The sequence below is a fragment of the Psammomys obesus genome, unplaced genomic scaffold (assembly GCF_907164565.1).
Source record: "Psammomys obesus unplaced genomic scaffold, mPsaObe1.curated_primary_1811, whole genome shotgun sequence".
Lineage (NCBI taxonomy): Eukaryota > Metazoa > Chordata > Mammalia > Rodentia > Muridae > Psammomys > Psammomys obesus.
Genome location: NW_026589447.1, coordinates 203,367 through 222,299, shown reverse-complemented (window position 1 = coordinate 222,299; position 18,933 = coordinate 203,367). Strand labels below are relative to the sequence as shown.

At 47.0% G+C, this 18,933-nt stretch overlaps 3 protein-coding genes across 3 annotated transcripts; 1 reads left to right on the top strand and 2 right to left on the bottom strand.

Annotated features, from left to right (window-relative positions):
- The first annotated feature begins 3,004 nt into the window (after nucleotides 1-3,004).
- Foxo4 (forkhead box O4) lies at nucleotides 3,005-10,013 on the top strand. Its single transcript, XM_055605102.1, has 3 exons — nucleotides 3,005-3,877; nucleotides 7,265-8,324; nucleotides 8,604-10,013. Exons 1-3 carry the CDS (start codon nucleotides 3,425-3,427, stop codon nucleotides 8,609-8,611), a joined length of 1,521 nt encoding a protein of 506 aa, XP_055461077.1. The 5' UTR covers nucleotides 3,005-3,424; the 3' UTR covers nucleotides 8,612-10,013.
- A 535-nt stretch (nucleotides 10,014-10,548) lies between these two features.
- On the bottom strand, nucleotides 10,549-12,971 carry CUNHXorf65 (chromosome unknown CXorf65 homolog). The gene is made up of 6 exons (XM_055605043.1): nucleotides 12,947-12,971; nucleotides 12,739-12,825; nucleotides 12,404-12,538; nucleotides 11,341-11,409; nucleotides 10,793-10,956; nucleotides 10,549-10,641 (listed from the first exon to the last, which is right to left on the bottom strand). Exons 1-6 carry the CDS (start codon nucleotides 12,969-12,971, stop codon nucleotides 10,549-10,551), a joined length of 573 nt encoding a protein of 190 aa, XP_055461018.1.
- A 542-nt stretch (nucleotides 12,972-13,513) lies between these two features.
- Nucleotides 13,514-17,448, bottom strand: Il2rg (interleukin 2 receptor subunit gamma). The gene is made up of 8 exons (XM_055605081.1): nucleotides 17,326-17,448; nucleotides 16,979-17,093; nucleotides 16,587-16,765; nucleotides 16,244-16,383; nucleotides 15,593-15,755; nucleotides 14,742-14,838; nucleotides 14,485-14,554; nucleotides 13,514-14,166 (listed from the first exon to the last, which is right to left on the bottom strand). Exons 1-8 carry the CDS (start codon nucleotides 17,423-17,425, stop codon nucleotides 13,981-13,983), a joined length of 1,050 nt encoding a protein of 349 aa, XP_055461056.1. The 5' UTR covers nucleotides 17,426-17,448; the 3' UTR covers nucleotides 13,514-13,980.
- Nucleotides 17,449-18,933: the final 1,485 nt, after the last annotated feature.

The following is an 18,933-nucleotide window of genomic DNA, read 5'->3' as shown; positions in this document are numbered from 1 at the left end:
GAGGTCACAGATACATAAAACTTGTTTCTGCCCCCAGGGACTCACAGTTTATTGTAAGAAACAGACCAGCAAACAAATATAACCTGAAGCTATATAACAAGAGACTGCCAAAGGTGCTTTAAAATGAACAAAGGGGACAGCAAGCTGTACCAGAGGAAAATATGGAGCAATGGATGGGATTTTTCCTAAAATGGAGACTTGAGAAAGGGATATAGAAGCAATGAGTTGGAGGCAGGAGGATGAGAATTTCAAGGTCATTTTCTGTTACAGCCTGAACTACACTAGACACTATCACAAAAACAAAATGCAGGGCTGGAGAGATGGCTCAGCATTTAAGAGCATATATTACTTTTACAGAGGACCTCAGTTAGATTTCCAGCACCCAACTCATATAGTTCACAACTTGCCTGTAACTCCAGCTCCAGGGGGATCAGGGGTCTCTGACCTTCTTTCTCGGGTACCTGCATTCATACATTCACATTCATATGCATACACATAATTTTAAAAAAAAGAGCCAGGCGATGGTGGCACATGCCTTTAATCCCAGCATTCAGGGAGGCAGAGGCAGGCGATCTCTGTGAGTTCCAGGCCAGCATGGTCTACAGAGTAAGTTTCATAATAGCTAAGGCTACACACAGAAAACTTGTCTCAAAAAAATCAGAAAAAAAATTCTGTTAAAAAAACCTCAACAACAAAACAACAAAAAAGATGCAAACAGGATGCAAAGGGAAAGGTATAAGGTGGTGGTATTTCTAGAAAATAGGAAGGAAACTCTAGCTGTTTCAAAGTTAGTGTACTTAGGTGAAAGACGAGACACGAAAAGTGTGACTTGAATCTGAAGAGCTGTACCACAATTTGAACTTCAGTATATGATAATGTATAAGAGACAGACATCAGTTTTCTGGACTCTTAGACCAATTTGTTTCCTTGAGTCAGTCCCTTGATCTCTGAGATCATGAGCATTCCCATCTCTAAAATGGATATAATAGTGGTATCTACCTTGCAGGGTTATGTGAGGAGAAAGTGAGCTAACGTTGGTATAGTGTGTCAAGTAAGAATGCTCACCATATGTTCATATATTTGAATGCTTAGTCACCAGCAAATGACACTAACTGAAAGGATTATAAGGTGTGCCACAGTTGGATAAGTATGCCACTGGAGAATTTCAAAAGCCCAAGGTAGGCCCAGTGTCACATAGTCTGTCTAGATCTGCAGACCAAGATATGGCTTTCAGTTACTGCTCCATCGACACAGATACCACCATGCTCCCCGCCATGATGATAATGGACTAAACTACTGAAAATGTAAGCAAGTCCCCAATTAAATGCTTTCTTTTGTAAGAATTGCTGTGGTCATGGACTCTCTTCACAGCAATAGAACAGTGACCAAAAGAATTGGTAAAGCAATTACATCAGTGACTGGCTCATGTTATAGCTGTTAATTACCAGGTGTTTCTTAGAAAGGTAACCTCATTGGCAATATAAAACATAAACTATATAGTTGGGGTAGAGTGGGGGAGATGAATGAAAGAAAGTAGAATTAGGATTATATTGCCAGCTGGGTGTGGTGGCACAGGCCTTTAATCTTAGCACTCAGGGAGGCAGAGGCAGCTGGACCTTTATGAGTTCCAGGCCAGCCTAGTCTACAAAGCAAGTCCAGAAGAGCCAAGAATACATAGAGAAACCTTGTCTCGAAAAACCAAATAACCAACCAAAGAAACAAAAAAAAATAAAAAGATTATATTGCTGTTTAAACACAGGGGTTTTTATTTGCTTTCTTTTGGTTTGTTTTTGTTTTGTTTCTTTGGGTTTTATTTTATTTATCATTTATTATTTTATTTTATTTTATATTTTATTTTACTATTATTTTTGGAAACAAGATCTAAGTAGCTCCAGCTCTCCCGAGAACTCACTCGGTAGACCAGGCTGGCCTGTAATTTACAGAGACCTGCCTGCCTCTGCCTCCTGAGTGCTGGGATTAATGCGCCACCAAGTTAAGGCCCTTAAACGCAGTTGTCTGCGATTTGGAAGTAGCAAGTTACAGAAGTGGAAAGGTGACGGTAAATGTGACTAAGAAGGCTACGCAGACCTAGAACAGCCTCTAACCAAATTCAGAAGTTAAGAGTAGCTAGAGGGTAAGGGTGGAGGTGCAGGAAGAGATTTTTTTTAAGGTCAGTGGGGATTTGTTCAATGAGAAGCCATGGAAGATCAGAACAAACAAAATATCCATCTCTCTGAGGCCAGCAGAGCTGACCAAGGAAACTGAGATCCGTGAACTGTACATGGAGAGTGGAGGGAATGGGAGAAAGCACCACAACTAGTTAACACCATTTGTAAGGTTACCGAAACTCCCCTCTCAGTCCCCCAGCGTGAATGTATCTTATTTTCTATTCCGTTCCCTACTTCTCGATACTCTTCCTGCTTTTTATAGGGACAATACTTTTCATTTTGCTTCCTTAACAGAAAGACGGAAAAGTCTAGTGTCTCTCAAAATAGTCACTTGGGCGATACTGAAATTCAAGGGGGAGGGTAGCAAGGGAAGAAATGAGGAAAATGATTTTTAAGAAAAGAAATAGCCCTGGACGGCGACCTCTAATCATTAAAGTTCCACCTCCCCATATCCTGCCACGCGCAGCTCTTCTGCTGCTGCTATCGGACTCCACGTCGCTAGGTAGGACGGGAGATGTAGTCCCGGAGACCGACCAGGGTGGCACGATCGAAGAACTGCGTTTCCCAAGTGGCTCTCGAGGCGCGTGCGCAGATGGCTGCCCCTGCGAGTGGTAAACAGAGACGTCAGGCGGGGGCTGCTGCTTGGAGCAAAACAAAAGGGAAACCCGGGGGGGGGGGGGGGGGGGGGGTCCGATAGGGGATTCAGTACGGGAGTTAGGGAGGCTGTGGCCGCGAGAACCTTGACCCTATCAAGAGTGACCCGGGGGGAAGAGGCGGGGGGGAGGGGGAGCCAGGGGAGGGATAAGAGAAGCCCTGGAGCGGGGCGTGGGGGAGGGCAGCGATCCCGGTGGAAGAAATTTGGGAGGAGTGTCCGGGGGGCAGCAACTTGAAAGGGGGAGGGAACTTCGCTAAGGAGGCGTTCGGTGATGGGAGCGCAATGTATGAGGGGGATATGGTGCCTCAGGTTTAAAAGAGCAGGAAGCTGAGAGAGACGGTGCGGAAAGTGCCTTCGCTAGGCGGAGGTTACAGGTGGTGCTTCAGAGCGCTACTCTGAAGCTGTACCCTGTAGTCGGGAAGGGGCTCAGAGAACTGAGTGGAAGGGACAGTTTGGGGGCTAGAGTCCTGAGTTCGTGACTTTCTGAGAACTGGCAGGAATGTGCCTCCTGGACCTCGTTGCTTCCCCACTGAGGGGAGGCATGGTGAGGGACTGTGGCAGGCTCCACTGAACTCTGAGCCGCAGAGGTTCAACTCCACGTATGGATCCAGAGAATAAGAAGTCAGCCACAGAGGCTGCTGCGATCATAGACCTCGATCCCGACTTCGAACCCCAGAGCCGTCCGCGATCCTGCACCTGGCCCCTTCCTCGACCAGAATTCGCAACGAAGCCACAGGAGCCGTCCGAGGTGGAGCCCAGTCTGGGACAGAAGGTACACTCGGAGGGACACTCCGAACCAACCCTGTTGCCCCCTCGGCTCCCAGAGCCGGCAGGGGTCCCCCAGCCGGGAATCCTGGGGGCCGTAACAGGTCCTCGGAAGGGAGGCTCCCGCCGGAATGCCTGGGGAAATCAGTCATATGCAGAACTCATCAGCCAGGCCATTGAAAGCGCCCCGGAGAAGCGGCTGACACTCGCCCAGATCTACGAATGGATGGTCCGCACGGTGCCCTACTTCAAGGACAAGGGTGACAGCAACAGCTCGGCAGGATGGAAGGTAAGTATGACCCTTAACTTCACACAATCCACCCTTGGACCCTTTGGTTACTCTCACTCCGGGAGGCCCCGTTACTGACTCTCCACTACTTTGGAAAGCCCAAAGATCCACCTTCAATCTTCAGTTAGACAAACATTTACTTAGTACATAGTATATGCCACACTCTGAGCTTGGAGCAGGAGGATCAGCGATGAATAAGACACTGTCCCTGCTCTGAGGAAAATAGAATTCTCTACTCGCTAGTCAGCACTTTGGCTTGAGCTGCTCCACACATTTATTCCCACAGAGAAGTCTTTATCCTATGTACAGCAGGAACTGTGTGGATTCTCCACCCGCACCTAGCCTTCCCTCCTCCTTCACCTCCCACCCAACACCTTTTGGCCCATTCCTGCGGGATTACTCGGATTCCGTGCTTGCCTCCCAATACCTCAGTGAACAGGAACTGTTACAGGATTGCTGTGCCCAAAAGGGAGTGGGCGGTGAAGGGGGGAAAAAGTGGTTGGTATCCAAGGATAGAGGTAGCCGACCTTGTGCACTAAGGAAAAAAGATGTGAGCAGCTATGTGCCTCAGTTTACCCTCTCCTGTCAAAAATTCTTCCTTGTAAGGACCTATTCAAACTCTCGGGGAAAGTCTTTGTTGTTGAGGAATACTATTCATGGAGAAAGGAGGCATCGGCTATCAATAAGTCTGAAAACTTTGCCAGAGAAATATAGGGTCTAATCACAAAACTAAGGAATCAGAGCGTTCAACCCCTATGAATGCCTTGTACCTCTGTAGGTGTTTAGGGTTCGTGTTCCAAGTACAGCGGACAGAATGTGTAGAATATCTTCCCATAGATGTTAGAGGGAGCAGATCAGCAGCATGCGTAGGGGCCAGAAGGAACAGAAGATGGGACAGCTGACCGAGACCCTTGGCACTATTTCTGTGTAGACTGCCATGCCACAATATGAAGCTCACAAAGAGCTTCCCTCCTTGAACCCAGCCTGCACAGCTGTTTTCCTTCTCTCTTAAGTTGATTTTCCAGGGTAGAATGACCACGCATGCTTATTATATTGTGGGAGTATGATTGACACGTATCACAGCCTTTATAGTTGATGAATTTTTTTTTCTTTTGTTTTGGTTCTGAGAACTGAACTCAGGGCATTGTGGTTTCCCCTAAGCTAAATCCACAATCCATGAAATAATTTTAAGATTTTTTTTTCATTTTTTTTTGTTAGTCTTCGAGACAGTTCTGAGAGTCCACATTTTGCATATGAGGAAATTAAGGCGCATGGAGGTTAGGTGATTAGCCTACCATCAGAATGAAGACTTGAATGCAAGTTTTGCCAAAGATCTTGTTTCTTTAAGGAAAGCATGGCTTGGTTTCAGTGCCAAACCTAGTTAGATGGGGTCTAGAGCTTCCAACCCCCCCCCCAGCAGGAAGCTTCATACTTACTTCCCTGGTGTTGTGCCAAGGTCACTCCCACCCCACCAGGGGGCGGCACTCACTTGAACAAGAATGCTTAAGTTAGGTGGCTTAGTGAGCAGTTTATCAGCCACCTCCCACACACACACACCTGGGAATTTACCTCTCCCACTTGCTTGTTCCAAGGCCTAACGGAGAGGGAATGTAGATAGAAGTGTTGCTCTGTAGTCAATCCCTTGCACAATATAAGTGAGTCTCTGGGCTTGACCCACACCACAGAGACATAAACGCTTGTGCACTCGCACACAAGCATGTGCACACACACTTCAGTAGACCCAGCATTGGAGAAAAGAAAGGAGGAAATCACAGACCCAAAAGATGAAATATTGCTCAGTTACTGAGAGCTGGAAGGTGGATAGATGGGCCCAGTGAGGCAAAGAAGCCTTTCTCTAAAGGACCCTGACTCAAGAGGCTGCTCAAGCCAAGCTCTTCGAGAAAAGGGTTGCTTTTTCTTTTCTTTTTTTTTCTTTTTTTTTTTTATTTTTATTTTTCGAGATAGAGTTTTTCTGTGTAGACTTGGCTGTCCTGGAGTGACCTTGTAGACCAGGCTGGCCTCGAACTTACAAAGATCTGGCTGCCTCTACCTCCATGAGTACTGGGACTAAGACGAAAACGTTTTTATTTTTTGTCTGTTTATTTGTTTACCAGTCAGTGGAAAATGATTTCTCACTGTCTAGAGCCTCAGTTTCTTAGTGGCTCCTAGCATGCTTCAGCTTCCTCTTGGATGTATTTTTAAACTAAAGAGCTCCCTCTGGGAGGTCATACGACCTTTAGGGTACAGAGAATATGCTCAAATTCTTAGAAGACTTCCAAGGGGTTAAAACAGGGAAAGAGGGAGGAAATTGATGGAGGTTCCACAGACAGCATATACCAGCCAGTAAAAACAAGCTGCTGTAGGGGCTCAAGAAGCCGTACCCTCCATCTTGCCCCCAAGGCTACTAGAGGAAAAGGGATATATTTATCTGAATGTCACCAGTTATGTACCTTTGGTAGTTACAATTGACAAGGCTAATTACATGAAACCATAAACCGTGCCATATTGATTAAAATTGTGGGAAACAGATAAAAACACTACATAAGAAATTTAGCTATAGAAGATAAGCAGATGCTTTATTAAGAGACACAGGATTTAAGCTTGGCATCCAGTAGAATTTAGAGAAGGAAACCTCCCTAGGAAAAAGGGACAGAGAAATTATACCTCATGAAAGTGTGGAGTGTGTCCCAACTGGCAATAAAAAGACTGCTGCACCTTTTGATGTTTTGAGACAGGGTCAGTCTCTATAGCTCTTGCTTTCCTGGAATTCACTTTGTAGACCAGGCTGTCTTCAAACTCACAAAAATCCACCTGCCTCTGCCTCTCTGAATGCTAGAATTAAAGGCCCAGCCTCAGATCTAATCCAAGAGAGTTATCTGGTTGACCTAAAGGCCCAATGAGGAATGGAGCACCAGCTGTGCTGAACTTCCAGCCCTCTAGCAGATTGAGAGAACTGGCCCATGACTGGTCATTCCTGGACTGGTATGGCCACCATCCTGTACCCGACCTTGTACATCAGGAAAGGAATGGAACTATGGAAGGCCTTTTCCTATCTGAGCCTAGTTTTTCTACATCAACAGTACTCCCCGGTGCCCACCAACCCAACACTGCACCCAGAGGTTTGAGAGGAACTTTTCTAGGGTGGATATTGGCTCTCTTTGGAAAGTAGGTTGTTACTTTGTCTTCCTGTACTGAGAAATGTGGAGGTCTCACTGGGCCTGGCAACTTGGTATAGTCTCTTCTCTCCCGCCACACTCTAGTTTTCCTCCCTGGATTTGACTTTTGAGCTTCTGCTGTGTTCCAGCCCTCCCTTAGATTAAACAGCTGGCTACCAACCTCCCCTAAACATATCTCATGCCCCTTTTCTCCTACCTCTGTCCCATCCAGAACTCCATCCGTCACAACCTGTCCTTGCACAGCAAGTTCATCAAAGTTCACAATGAGGCCACTGGCAAGAGCTCTTGGTGGATGCTGAACCCAGAGGGCGGCAAGGGTGGCAAGGCACCCCGCCGTAGGGCTGCCTCCATGGATAGCAGCAGCAAGGTGCTCCGGGGCCGCAATAGAGGCCCCAAGAAGAAGCCATCTGTCCTGCCAGCTCCACCTGAAGGTGCCACTCCAAGGAGCCCTCTGGGCCACTTTGCCAAGTGGTCAAGCAGCACTTGTCCTCGAAATCGGGAAGAAGCTGATGTGTGGACCACCTTCCGTCCAGGAAGCAGTTCAAATGCTAGCACTATCAGCACTCGGCTGTTGCCCATGGGGCCAGAGTCTGAGGTGCTATCAGAAGAGGAAATGCCAGCCTCAGCCAGCAGCTATGCAGCGGGGGTCCCTCCCACCCTCAGTGAAGATCTAGAGCTGCTAGATGGGCTCAATCTTGCATCCCCCCATTCCCTGCTGTCTAGGAGCAGTCTCTCTGGCTTCTCTTTGCAGCATCCTGGGCTTTCTGGCCCCTTACATGGCTACGGTGCCTCCCTTTTTGGCCCAATAGATGGGTCTCTGTCAGCAGGAGAAGGGTGCTTCTCAAGCTCCCAGTCTCTAGAGGCCCTGCTCAACTCTGATACACCACCACCTCCTGCTGATGTTCTCATGACCCAAGTAGATCCAATTCTGTCTCAGGCTCCTACACTTCTGTTATTGGGAGGAATGCCTTCCTCTAGCAAGCTGGCTACAGGAGTTAGCCTATGTCCTAAGCCACTAGAAGGTCCAGGTCACAACAACCTGGTTCCCAGCCTTTCTGTGATGGCACCACCGCCAATCATGGCAGGTGCTCCCATCCCTAAAGTCCTGGGAAACCCTGTGCTCGTGTCTCCTACTGAAGCTACCAGCCATGACAGAATGCCTCAGGATCTAGATCTTGATATGTATCTAGAGGACCTGGAGTGCGACATGGATCACATCATCAGTGACCTCATGGATGGTGGTGAGGGACTGGACTTCAACTTTGAGTCAGGTATAACACCTCTTAATCACTACAGCATCTTTGCTCTTGAATGCTCTGCTAATTCTAAGATATGAGCCAGAGAGAACCTTGTAGCAGATAATAGAAGTTCCTGGGGAGTTGGAGAAAGGATGTCATATTAGAATAGTATAACTTCTAGATCGGACCTCCGGGCTCCTCATCACGGAAGGGAGGGCTGTGTGGAGGTGAGGGAATACCTACCTCTGGTATGAATCTGAATGGTGTCCCAAATGAATCTTTTATTTTGTCCTTTATTTCTTTTTCCCACAGATCCCTGAGTCACAGCCGGAAGCTTTGTCCCCTGCTTCAGCGGTAGAGGTGGAGCCAGGCCTGCCTTCATCCATTTTTCCCCCTTGAGCCCTCTCCAGGAGTTTGGGGCCCTGCTTTAGAGCTAGGGTTAGGTGGTCACACAATAGAGTGTTGAGAAATTATAAAGATAATGCTTTGGCATATGGGGATTGTGGAGGAGAGTGATAGGAGGAAGAAGGGAAGAGGGCTTATTCTCACTGTGCCAATTAGGGGATAATTATGGCCCTTTCTTGAGAGCCATCATTGATCTCCCCATTCCCACCTCCTAGGCCTTGTAGCAGGGGCCAGCAATGCTGTTGGAAATGTGAAGTCACCAGTGGCCTTATTACCCTGCCTTTGGGAGCAGGATTACTCTTTTTTTTTTTCTTTTGTAGAGTCTTACTAGAGCTGGGCCAGGCTAAATTGAGCCTGGATTTTTATGCAGTGGGGTGGGAGTTGGGTAGGGGATCTAGAAGGGCCAAGTTTTGAGCACTGGAGTGGCTCACCAGGCCAAATCACTTTTGGAAGGATGCAGATAACAGACAGGCTTTTTATAAACTTTTAAAGAAATAGAAACACAAATATAGAGATTTTTAACAGTGGTGAGGTGCTAGTGATGGGGAGTATGCTTTTTTTCTTTCTGAAGGCTTTGTCATAGTGACATGGTACAAACACTACAGACTTTATGGAAGAGACGCAGGAAGCTGGGTAGCAAGAGTGACTGGACGAAAGTGCTCCCCTTTTGGACCAGGTCTAGAAAAAGCTCTATGCATACTTAGGTTAGAGTTTAAAGAAAGAAGCCTAAGCCAGATTCCCGCATTCTGTTCACTTGTGCCTAGAAGAGGGTGCTGTTGGGGGGCAAGCACACTCTTTGTTTGACCAGCACGGGTTAGTGCTACCAGAGAGAGCATCCAAGGCCTGGAATTGCCTTGGGGCCTGGGAGGGGCGTGAAAGAAGAAGGATTTAGGGTAGTAAAGTTAGGTACAGAGACCTCCCTGTTCAAGACTTGGGACAGCTGTCCCTGCCCTTCTTCCTAGTCCTAGACTGCCAGGGTTATGTGGAAGACTGTAGTGGCTGGCAGGGCTGTGGAGAGGAACAGGGAAGGGGGAGCATGGGGAGTTTGGCTGAGGGTCTGGGAAATGAGCAGGGATGGGGGAATGTGGATCAGGTTTACTAGCACCTGCCAGAGAGGCCATCTGGGGCTCCTCCACCCAAGCCCCTAAGCAGCCCCTCCCCCAGGGTCCTTTGCATTGTCCCCTCCCCCACCCCTGCTGTGGGTTCCCATCATTTCCTGTGTCAGCGCCTGGCCTGCCCAGATTGTATCATGTGCTAGATTGGAGTGGGGAAGTGTGTCAAATCAATAAATGAGTTCAATAAATGTCTATAATCAGATATGGTTTCTGGTTTCTGCTGTCTTGCTGCCCTCCTCCAACATGGGGGATGGAGGCAGGCAGAAAGGTGAAGGGCAGTTAGTTGAAGGGCGGGTGGGAGGGACTGCCCGCAGGCTGGGAGGTGGGGAAATTTCAGCCTGGGAGGTAATGGAGTGGTGGGGGAGGGACACCTCAACCCAGCAGGAGTAGGCGGCTGTAAGATAGGCCTCCTCCTCCTCCGAGGGGAGGTAGGTTACTCTGGTTTGAGAAGACCCCACCCCCTTCTCTGGACCTCAAAGGCTCATTGTACTGAAAGTCTAGTAGCCAGACTTCACAGTCTTTCCTCAACCCCCACCCCCACCCACCCAAGTGCTCGCTCCAGCCCTCTCTGTTGTTCCTCCCATCCACCCTCAGCCTTCCTGGTGTCTGCAGCCTACGGAAGCCTTTGTGCAGATACTAGGAGGAGTCTTTCTAGAAAAAGAAACCTCCTGTTAAAATCCAGTAATTTCAGGTTTTCCCCCGGGTAGTTGCTGCTCTCACTTGGTCACTTTATTGAGTTAACGGTGTCTCTTGACAAAGTCTGCTCTAGTCTTATAGACTGGTTTGCGGCTGGAAGGTGGCCCATCGTCATCTGACCGCGCAGATTTAGACTAGAAAAGAAAAAAATATATTAATGTAGAGGCTCTGCAGGGAAAGGTTTCTACTGTCTAGGGCCAAAGGAAAGAAAAGAGATTGGAGTCAGGTGGTGAACATAGACATCAGATTGAGAAAGGAAATTCTAAATTCGAGCAATGCACGAACCTTCATTTGCCCGCTTGGGCTGGGTGTCTGCTGTACACCACTCTTGGGAGATTTTGTTGGGATATTTACAACGGATTCCATGGCTGCCAATCTTTTAGCTTCTAGAGCTTTAAGCATCTTTATTCGACTTCTTTCTAAGAACTCACATTGTGTGCGAAGGGCGTCTAGAAAACAAGAAAAAGCACCAGTCCCTCAGAGGAACAGAGATGGAACCCATTCTCTGTCATTCAGTGGACCAGTCAGATTAGATGAGAGGATGCCATGCCAGGGTGATAGAGAAGATGGCAAGGAAGTGAGGAGAGTGGCATGTATGGTTCACATGGTTTAAACTAGACAGACCCTCTAAAGTTTACCGAGATCCTTGTCCCCCTTTTCATAAGCTCCTATGATCCCACCTACCACGCTATGCTGGCCCCATCCCAACATTCATACTGCCCCCTTCTCTGTCAGTCTTCCACATTCAGCCCTGGCTGCCTTTAATTAAAAATCCCAGCACATAGCTATGTACACCTCTTCATAGGTCCTACCTCCCCCACCAGATGCCTTACCAACTATTTGAGGTTCTGGATTCTTCAGGAGGGGCACAATAGCTTTGTAGGGATTCTCAATCTTGTTACCTGTAAACATAGCATTACTCTCTCTCCAGCCCCTGATACATACAAAGTCCCTGCCCTTTTGAAGGCCAAGATTTCAGGATTCTAACACTAAACACCTTGAACTGGTATACTTTTTCCCTTGCCTTGGCATAGAACTCCATACACCCTAGGATGAAATAGGATGGCATAGTATATATGTACCTAACTACTGTCATCAAAATAGCGCCCTTTTCCTTTCCTTTTTTTTTTCCCCCTTTCGGTTTTTTCAAGATAGGGTTTTTCTGTGTAACAGAGGCCTGGCTGTCCTGGACTTACTTTGTAGACCAGACTGACCACAAGGTGTATGTCACCGCGGCCAGGCTGTAGTGCCCTTTCTTTGAGCTGATTAAATATAGTCAATTTGGATCTGGCTGAGGATGTCCTACTTACTATTTTGTTTTTGGAGTCTTGAGGTAGGATCTCCATATAGCTTAAGTTCCATGTGAACTCCTAACACTCCTGGCTCCACACTGTAGTGTTTTCTTTTGAGACAGTGTCTTACTATGTAGCCCAAGATGGCTCCAACTTTCAAGCCTCCTTACCTCCATTTCTAAAGATTGTATTTATTTACTTTGAGACAAGGTCTTATGCAACCCAGGCTGTCCTCAAAGTTTCCGTATAAAGATGACCTCGCACTTCTGATCCCCCTGCTTCCACTAGGATGATAGGCATGCTCCACCATACCCAACTTTATGCCATGTTAGGGATGAGACCCAGAACTTCATGCATGCTAGGCAAGCCCTCTGCCAACTGAGCTACATGCCAGCCCTGCTTTATATTGTTTGTTGTTGTTTTTCTGGTATTTGTGTTTGGGATGAAGTCTTGCTATGAAACTAAGGCTGCCCTTGAACTCTCAGTCCTCCTGCCTTAGTTCCTTGAGTGCTAAAAAAGCTGCCTTGCTTTTTTTTTTTTAAGGACAAGTTTCATAATCCACCTTGAGGGACTTGATCTATAGAGAACACCTCCAAACTTCTACCTGGTGCCCCACGCTCCACTTTACAAATGTAGTAGGTATTTCTAGGTGTAAGGAATTTGCTGGCATAGTCTCCAGGTGTCTTCGACAGGAAGAGTAACTTCATGGTCCCCGTTTCATCACAAAAATCAATGATGTCTAGAGGAAGGCCACAGGGTAATTGAGATAGGTAAGAACAGAGAATTATGAATAAAAAGGGCCAGTGGTCCTCTACAGAATGGGTTTGAAGAATGTTTAGGGATATGAGGATAACCCTTCTTGTTGGGAGGAAAGCTTAGAGACAAGAAGCAGCTTGCTGCTTTTGAAATTCAATCACTACTCCTCCCCAAGCCACTTACCTGTTTTACGTAATCCCATTTTCTTTTTGGTGTAATGGAGCAAGAGAAGGATAGAGCAATTGGTATTGAGCAGAAACTGTTCATTATCTGAGAAGAGATGGGATAGAGGTATGCAGGCCCTTCTCTAGTTCCATCCCATCAGTGAGCTGAGCTATCCTCAACCCTGCCCATGTCCATCCCCACAGTGTTGCTCTGTGCTGCCCATCACCTCCATGTTGGACGAAGATAAACATGCTACCAAGATCATCGCACTCTTCAGTCCCTGGTGAATGATGCAGAAAAAAGGTGTTCTAGTGGCCCCAGGGATCTGAGGGGGCCAATGGGGTTGGAGGACTGAAGGGACAGATGTAGCTAATAAGTTGAAGGTGGTCCAGACAGAGCAGACAGGAGAGTCTTTGGCATCTGGGGATGGTCAACATCTGTGGGGGAGGGGCCAGGGGCTGCAGTTAAAGGATTGTGAGGTCAGAAGTGATACATACAATAGAAGGTAGAGTAAAGCCAATGAGAGAAGACACTGGGTCGGAACTCTGAAAGAGCTTCTAGGAGTTGGAACAACATGGCAAATATAATTCTAAACTGGCCCGTAGAACGAGCCCGAGCACAGAGATTTACCATAGAAAAGTAAGTAGACAGAACAGTACTTCTTTTAGCTAATTTGTGGTACCTTTGCTTCTACATTACGACTATATTATAAAATTCCTCCCAACCTCACTGCACTCTAACTTTCGGTTGCTCCCCAATCCCACAACAGACATTTTTGATGATCATTGGTAGAAACTTTATTTTTCATTGATTCAGGAACAATTGAATGGTAGGTAGAAAAGGAGAGGAAGGATCCTGTAAAAGAGAAGGGCCATGCTAGGCATAGTAGTACATGCCAATAACCCCAACACTTGGGAGGCTGAGGTGGAAGGATTACCTGTGAATTATAGGCCAACCTGGTCTACACAGTGAGTTTTCAGCCACCCTGCGCTATAGGGTGAGACCGTCTCCAAAATAAAGTGGGAGGTGCTAGACTGAGCAGGGGAGGGCTTGTACAAGGAAGAAGGAAAAGGGGCATTCTCAACTAAAGCATATGGAATGGAGGAGCAGTTACATGGGACATGAAATTGAAAATTAGCCACAGGGGGAGCCAATGGGCACTGGATCCAGATGGGTGAGATGTGTAGGGGGAAGTTAGAATCATTTAGAGCTATAGGACTCTGATGTTCCATCAAAGGATTGAGGCTCAGGCTTCAGGCTTCAGGCTTCAGGCTTCAGAGAATAACATGGAGGAGGCCAGTACGGGCTATGCAGGCTGCAAGGAGAACCTCCAGGCCCCTCTCCTAGGGCCCCTCCTTTGGGGAGAATCTCACTGACATGGCAGAACCGTTCACTGTAGTCTGGCTGCAGACTCTCAGTCAGCCCTTTAGACACACCACTCCAGGCCTAAAGACAGATATCTCCAGGTCAGAGGTCAATTAAGGGCAGGAAGCAAAAGACCCAGGCTCTGGGCCAAGGGAGCTCTCACAGCCCTGCAACCATTGTGATTCCAGAAGGGCTATCATCCAGGCTCCAGGGCTCCTAAGACCACAATTTCCATTTGTCTTTTGCTCCTTCCCTCTGCCTAGCCCACCCTCCATTTGGTCAGCCACATCCTGATGGTACAGGCCCCTCCTCCCTCTACCTTGCCCCCCTCACATTCTGTCTTGCTGGCTGGCAGTTGGCAGTTGATAACCTGCAATATGCATATGGCAGTATTCTCACCGAAAAGTTTCCGTGGTACTCAGTAACCAGATCCTCTAGATTCTTGATGGTGGGAATTCGAGGCATTGCCCTGAGTGGAGAAAAAGAGGGAGCAGAAGCATTAAATGAAAGCTTCTTTACTACCCTTTATCCAACTGGCCAGCGTGGAACCTATAGCTTCCTCTTAGCACCCCATCATAGCTCTTGGATGATCTACCCTGGAGATCCTGAAGTAACCCCTCACCCCACCTTATTTTAAGGGCGTCCTGACATCTCACCGTTCCAGCCAACAATACACAAAGATCAGGGTAATAATCAATCCCATGGAGCCAACAGGTATGAACACAGCTTCCAGCACAAACACGGAGGGATTCTCTGTAGAAAAAAGAAAGGAAAACGAGCCCTGCATGTGTGGCACTCAAAAGACATGGATGCCAGGCACCATGCCAAACACAATCCTTATGCTGACTTTCCTTCCACACAGCTCCTAAGAGGGAGGAACAATGTTTATCTACATTTTACAGATGAATAAACCAAATTAAAGAGGCCAGCCTAGATCCAAGGTCATCCTCACTATGCCGACTCTATGGAATCCCGTAGAGACCTCCCACACATGGTTAGGAAATGTGCGGCTGTGAAAGTTACACGGCGGGTTCACAAATCACACCACGAGACCAGTTGCACGTGGGAGGTTTATTAGAGGAAGGGAAAGGGGAGACGAGGCGAAAGAGAAAAAGAGAGAGGGAGGAGGGGCTCCAGGAGTTCTCTGATAAGGTGACCCAGGGAATTCGCAGGTGGTTCCAGGTGACCAGCGGGTGGTCTTCTTGGTGGCTTCACAAATGCCTGATAACCGGTTTGTCTGGTCCCTTGGCCGTAGAGATGCCTGTTTACTGATCCCATCACACATTCCATATTCTCCTGAAGCACCCTTTGGCCTTCACTCTCCTATTTTGGCCGCACCTCCTTCTCATCCCTGCATAGAAAACCCTGCTTCATAGTGATCGAGTTGAAAAAGTGAGGGGAAGTAGAGGCTTAGGCATAGAGATAAAGCAAACAATAGTAGTAGTGTGTTACAAAGGTTGGGGTACTACGTTAATGATTTAGAGGTCATGTATCTGGGTGACTTTACCCTTTGTAGTGTGGCTTCCCCAGTAGACTGGTTGGCTCCATTTACTCCAGTGTTGAGTACTTCCACAGATGGGGTTAAAGCGGCTCCGAACTCGGAATGTGTACAGTTTCTGCCCATCCACACTAGGAAGGGAGAATCTGGGTTCATGATCCACTCTTTGTTCCTGTGGAGAAGAAGGGTGAGGGAAAGAGAGTTATTTGTAAAGGAAGAGAGAATGCGAACATCCTTGCCTATACCTCAATGTCATCTTCTGAGTCTTCTAAATTCTTGTTCTTCCCAGTTATGGAAAAACAAACAGACACCAAGAAACTGGTTCTGGTCCCTCTCCCAGTTCTACTTTGCTCCTCTCCTGACTAATCACAACACACTGCTCCCTTGTCTAACTTGACTCAGAAGTAGCTCTCCCCTCCAGATCTACTCGCTGGCTTCCTTTATGTCTGGCATCAGGAAGAAGATGATCTTCCTGATCACATCTGGGAAAAGCCAGAGTAAAAGCTCACTGGTGATGATAGAAAAGGAAATGAAAATATAGACAGAGAGCTGGGAGGCAGAGAACTAGGACTCAGTATTAGGTTCTTATATCTGAGTAGTTGAATCCTTTCTCCTCTTGCATGGCCTTAGCTACTGCATCCACAATGCCAAGTCACTCACCATCCAGTTTCGATCTCGGTCGCTCCGGTACTGCACCAAGTATTGTAAACAGCGTTCTTTGATGCTGCTTTTCCAGCTCAGCTCTAGCTGGGATTCACTCAGGTTGTAAAGTGTTAGATTCTCCGGAGCCCATGGGATCACTGGAGATATGTGTGCTTGTGGTCATTGCCCTAGCCTAGACAAGTCAGGATCTTGGAGGTAATTCCCCTTATTCCTCCCCCCTTCCCCATCCCAAACCCCTATCTTCTCCTTTCTGTCCAAGGCCAACAATGAGGAAAGAACAATCTATAAACTCCGGTGTCCTTAAGCTCCCTGGCCTCTTGGCCACTTCTTTCTAGATTACCAAGATTCTGCAGGTTTAGCCTCTGTTCCTTCCTCTGGGGTTTCTGGGGGTCCTGGAGCTGGACAACAAATGTGTGGTAGAGATCGATGTTCTTTTCTTGTATCTGACAGCCAGAAGTAATCTCTTCTGAGAACAGATAGTGGCTGCATTCCCGGAATTTATCATTAAATTTCTGGTACCTAGAGAAGGGTTACAAGGAAGAATAATGGGGCAAATGTGGGTACTGCATATACCCATAGCCCAGCCTTGTCTGGTCTGAGCTGACAACTTACCCCATGAGAAACTAGTAGGATGCCTGAGAAACTGGCTACCCTCATTTTTGGCCCCCACACAGTCTCTCAGCTAGCCCAATTTCTCAACCTTCTTGTGCTAACCCCTCCTGCCTCTCTTACCTATAGTGCAGAGTCAAATTGGTTGGCTGGGACATAGAACTGCTATTCCAAGTACAACTTATATACTCAACATTGAACACAAAGCATTGAACGTGCGGGAGGGGCGGAATAGGACCTGTAGAAGTCAGAAAAAAAAATCTAAGTATGGGAAGAAAATGTAGTAGTGGAGTGAAAGAAAAAAAAATCTTAGTCAGAAGAAGCAGTAGTGAGACAGAGAGCCCTTCCCCCACCCCACGCGTCTTTTTAGAGTCATTATAGTGGCCACTAACAGGCTCCAGATTTCTTCTGTTTAGCCGTTTCCCCATAGCCTTCCTTTCAACAACCCCGTCTGGTCCTAGATTTCCTACCAGTGCTGGTGTCTTCATTCCCACTGGAGCTCCACCCTACCCCCAGCAGAAGCAGCTGAAGGAGTAAGAAGGTTCTAGATGGCAATAATGGCTTCAACATGGCACTTGCTCTTCTTTCTCTGGGTGTAGTCTGTGTCAGAACCCTGAACAACTCTCCCACAACCCCTCCCCACCCATACATTTCCTTTTGTCATAGCTTCCGGTGGAAAGAACCTTAGAAACCACGCTGTAGAGGGAGGGGGTTAGCAAGTGGGTTATTAACATAGGCTAAGTCCCCTGGGATGTTGGGTTCTGCTTTAAGGTGATGTTATGTCATGATGAATCCTTGATCAACAACAGTGTCACACAGTCAAGAATCTTCAGGCCACCTAGGTCCAGGAAAGCTCTGCTGAATACCCACCCCCACCACAAACCATCATTTCCAACCACCTTTTCCCTCTAGGCTATCTTAAACCTCTGTCAAAGTTCTACGGTCTTGAGAGGATGGAAAAACCTGACTTGATTCATGTGGGCACATACATAGATGTCTTTCCTCTGACCTAATCTGAACTAGAATAGCCACCCCTAGCTGCTGCCTGAGCTTGGTCCCTGTCACTGGTGAGAGCTGGCTTCTAAAATGGAAGAAAAACAGTATTAACTTCTGGCTCCCTTATCTCTCTGCAAGTCTGCTTCTCTTTCTGTCTTCCTTGTCCTGCTTAATGACATCAGCACCAGCCAGAATTGAAACCTCAGGGTCCTCTTCATGTCCTTCTTCTCTCTCATACTGAGAATCCAATCAGCCCTGTTTCTGTGGTATTTCTCCCAGCAGTTTCCTCCTTTCTGTTACCTCAGCCACTGTGCTAAATCAGCCTTTCATTACCTCTAGTCATGATTATTCCCGTAACACACAAACTGGTCCCCTTTCTAAAGGGCCTCTGCTCTCCAGTCCATTCCTCATTCTGTGGCTAAATTTACCTTCCCTCAGAGCACAGGGTTGATTGGAGAAGCCATTTACTGAAATTGTTTATCCAGCCAACATTTATTGAGTCTTTAATATGTGCTAGGTACAGTGTTTATGTTCTGAGAACATAAGACAAATAAGACATCATCATTTTAGAAGCTTGTAGATAAGTGGGGAATATATAAATAATACAATGTACTGTAATGAGTTCTACATCATAGATGTGGAGATTCTCCAAAACACAGTTATACAAAGGTAGAAGCCAGCCAGCTGCTCTTTTCCTCTGCCTGATTTGCTACTCCATTTAATCTCTGGTAAAATTACACTCGTTTTTCAGATTCTGCTTTAAAAGCATCTCTTCAGTAAAGTGCCCTTGAACTATCCTTTTTCCATCTTGGTCAATTTAGTTGCTTTCTCTTTTGAGGGGAGAGTTGGTGGTGAGAGGGGGTCTCATGTAACTCATCTTGTCCCCAAACTTGGTTTGCAATGAAGCTGTTCTTGAACTCCTAGTCCTTCTGTCTCTATCTCCTAAAGTTCTGGGATTGTAGGGAAGTGCCAGCATGCTTGCCTTGCCATCCTTAACTTAATCATACCTTCTAAAACCCCTTTGCCAAAGAAAATCACAAATTCTGAGTGCATTTTGGAGACCACCATTTAGCCTACTGCAG

Bases quoted from the DNA above. Each gene is read 5' to 3' on its own strand.
- Foxo4 (XM_055605102.1), top strand. From the start codon at position 3,425: ATGGATCCAGAGAATAAGAAGTCAGCCACAGAGGCTGCTGCGATCATA. The intron at 3,878-7,264 runs GTAAGTATGACC...TGTCCCATCCAG, and splicing joins ACAGCTCGGCAGGATGGAAG to AACTCCATCCGTCACAACCT.
- CUNHXorf65 (XM_055605043.1), bottom strand. From the start codon at position 12,971: ATGTTTATCTTCGTCCAACATGGAG. The intron at 11,410-12,403 runs GTAGAAGTTTGG...CTATGTTTACAG, and splicing joins AGTGGAGCGTGGGGCACCAG to GTAACAAGATTGAGAATCCC. The intron at 10,642-10,792 runs GTTCGTGCATTG...TTTCTTTTCTAG, and splicing joins GCCCAAGCGGGCAAATGAAG to TCTAAATCTGCGCGGTCAGA.
- Il2rg (XM_055605081.1), bottom strand. From the start codon at position 17,425: ATGTTGAAGCCATTATTGCCATCTAGAACCTTCTTACTCCTTCAGCTG. The intron at 16,384-16,586 runs GTAATCTAGAAA...ACATATCTCCAG, and splicing joins GCTAAACCTGCAGAATCTTG to TGATCCCATGGGCTCCGGAG. The intron at 14,839-15,592 runs GTAAAGTCACCC...TTTTTTCTACAG, and splicing joins GGGAAGCCACACTACAAAGG to AGAATCCCTCCGTGTTTGTG.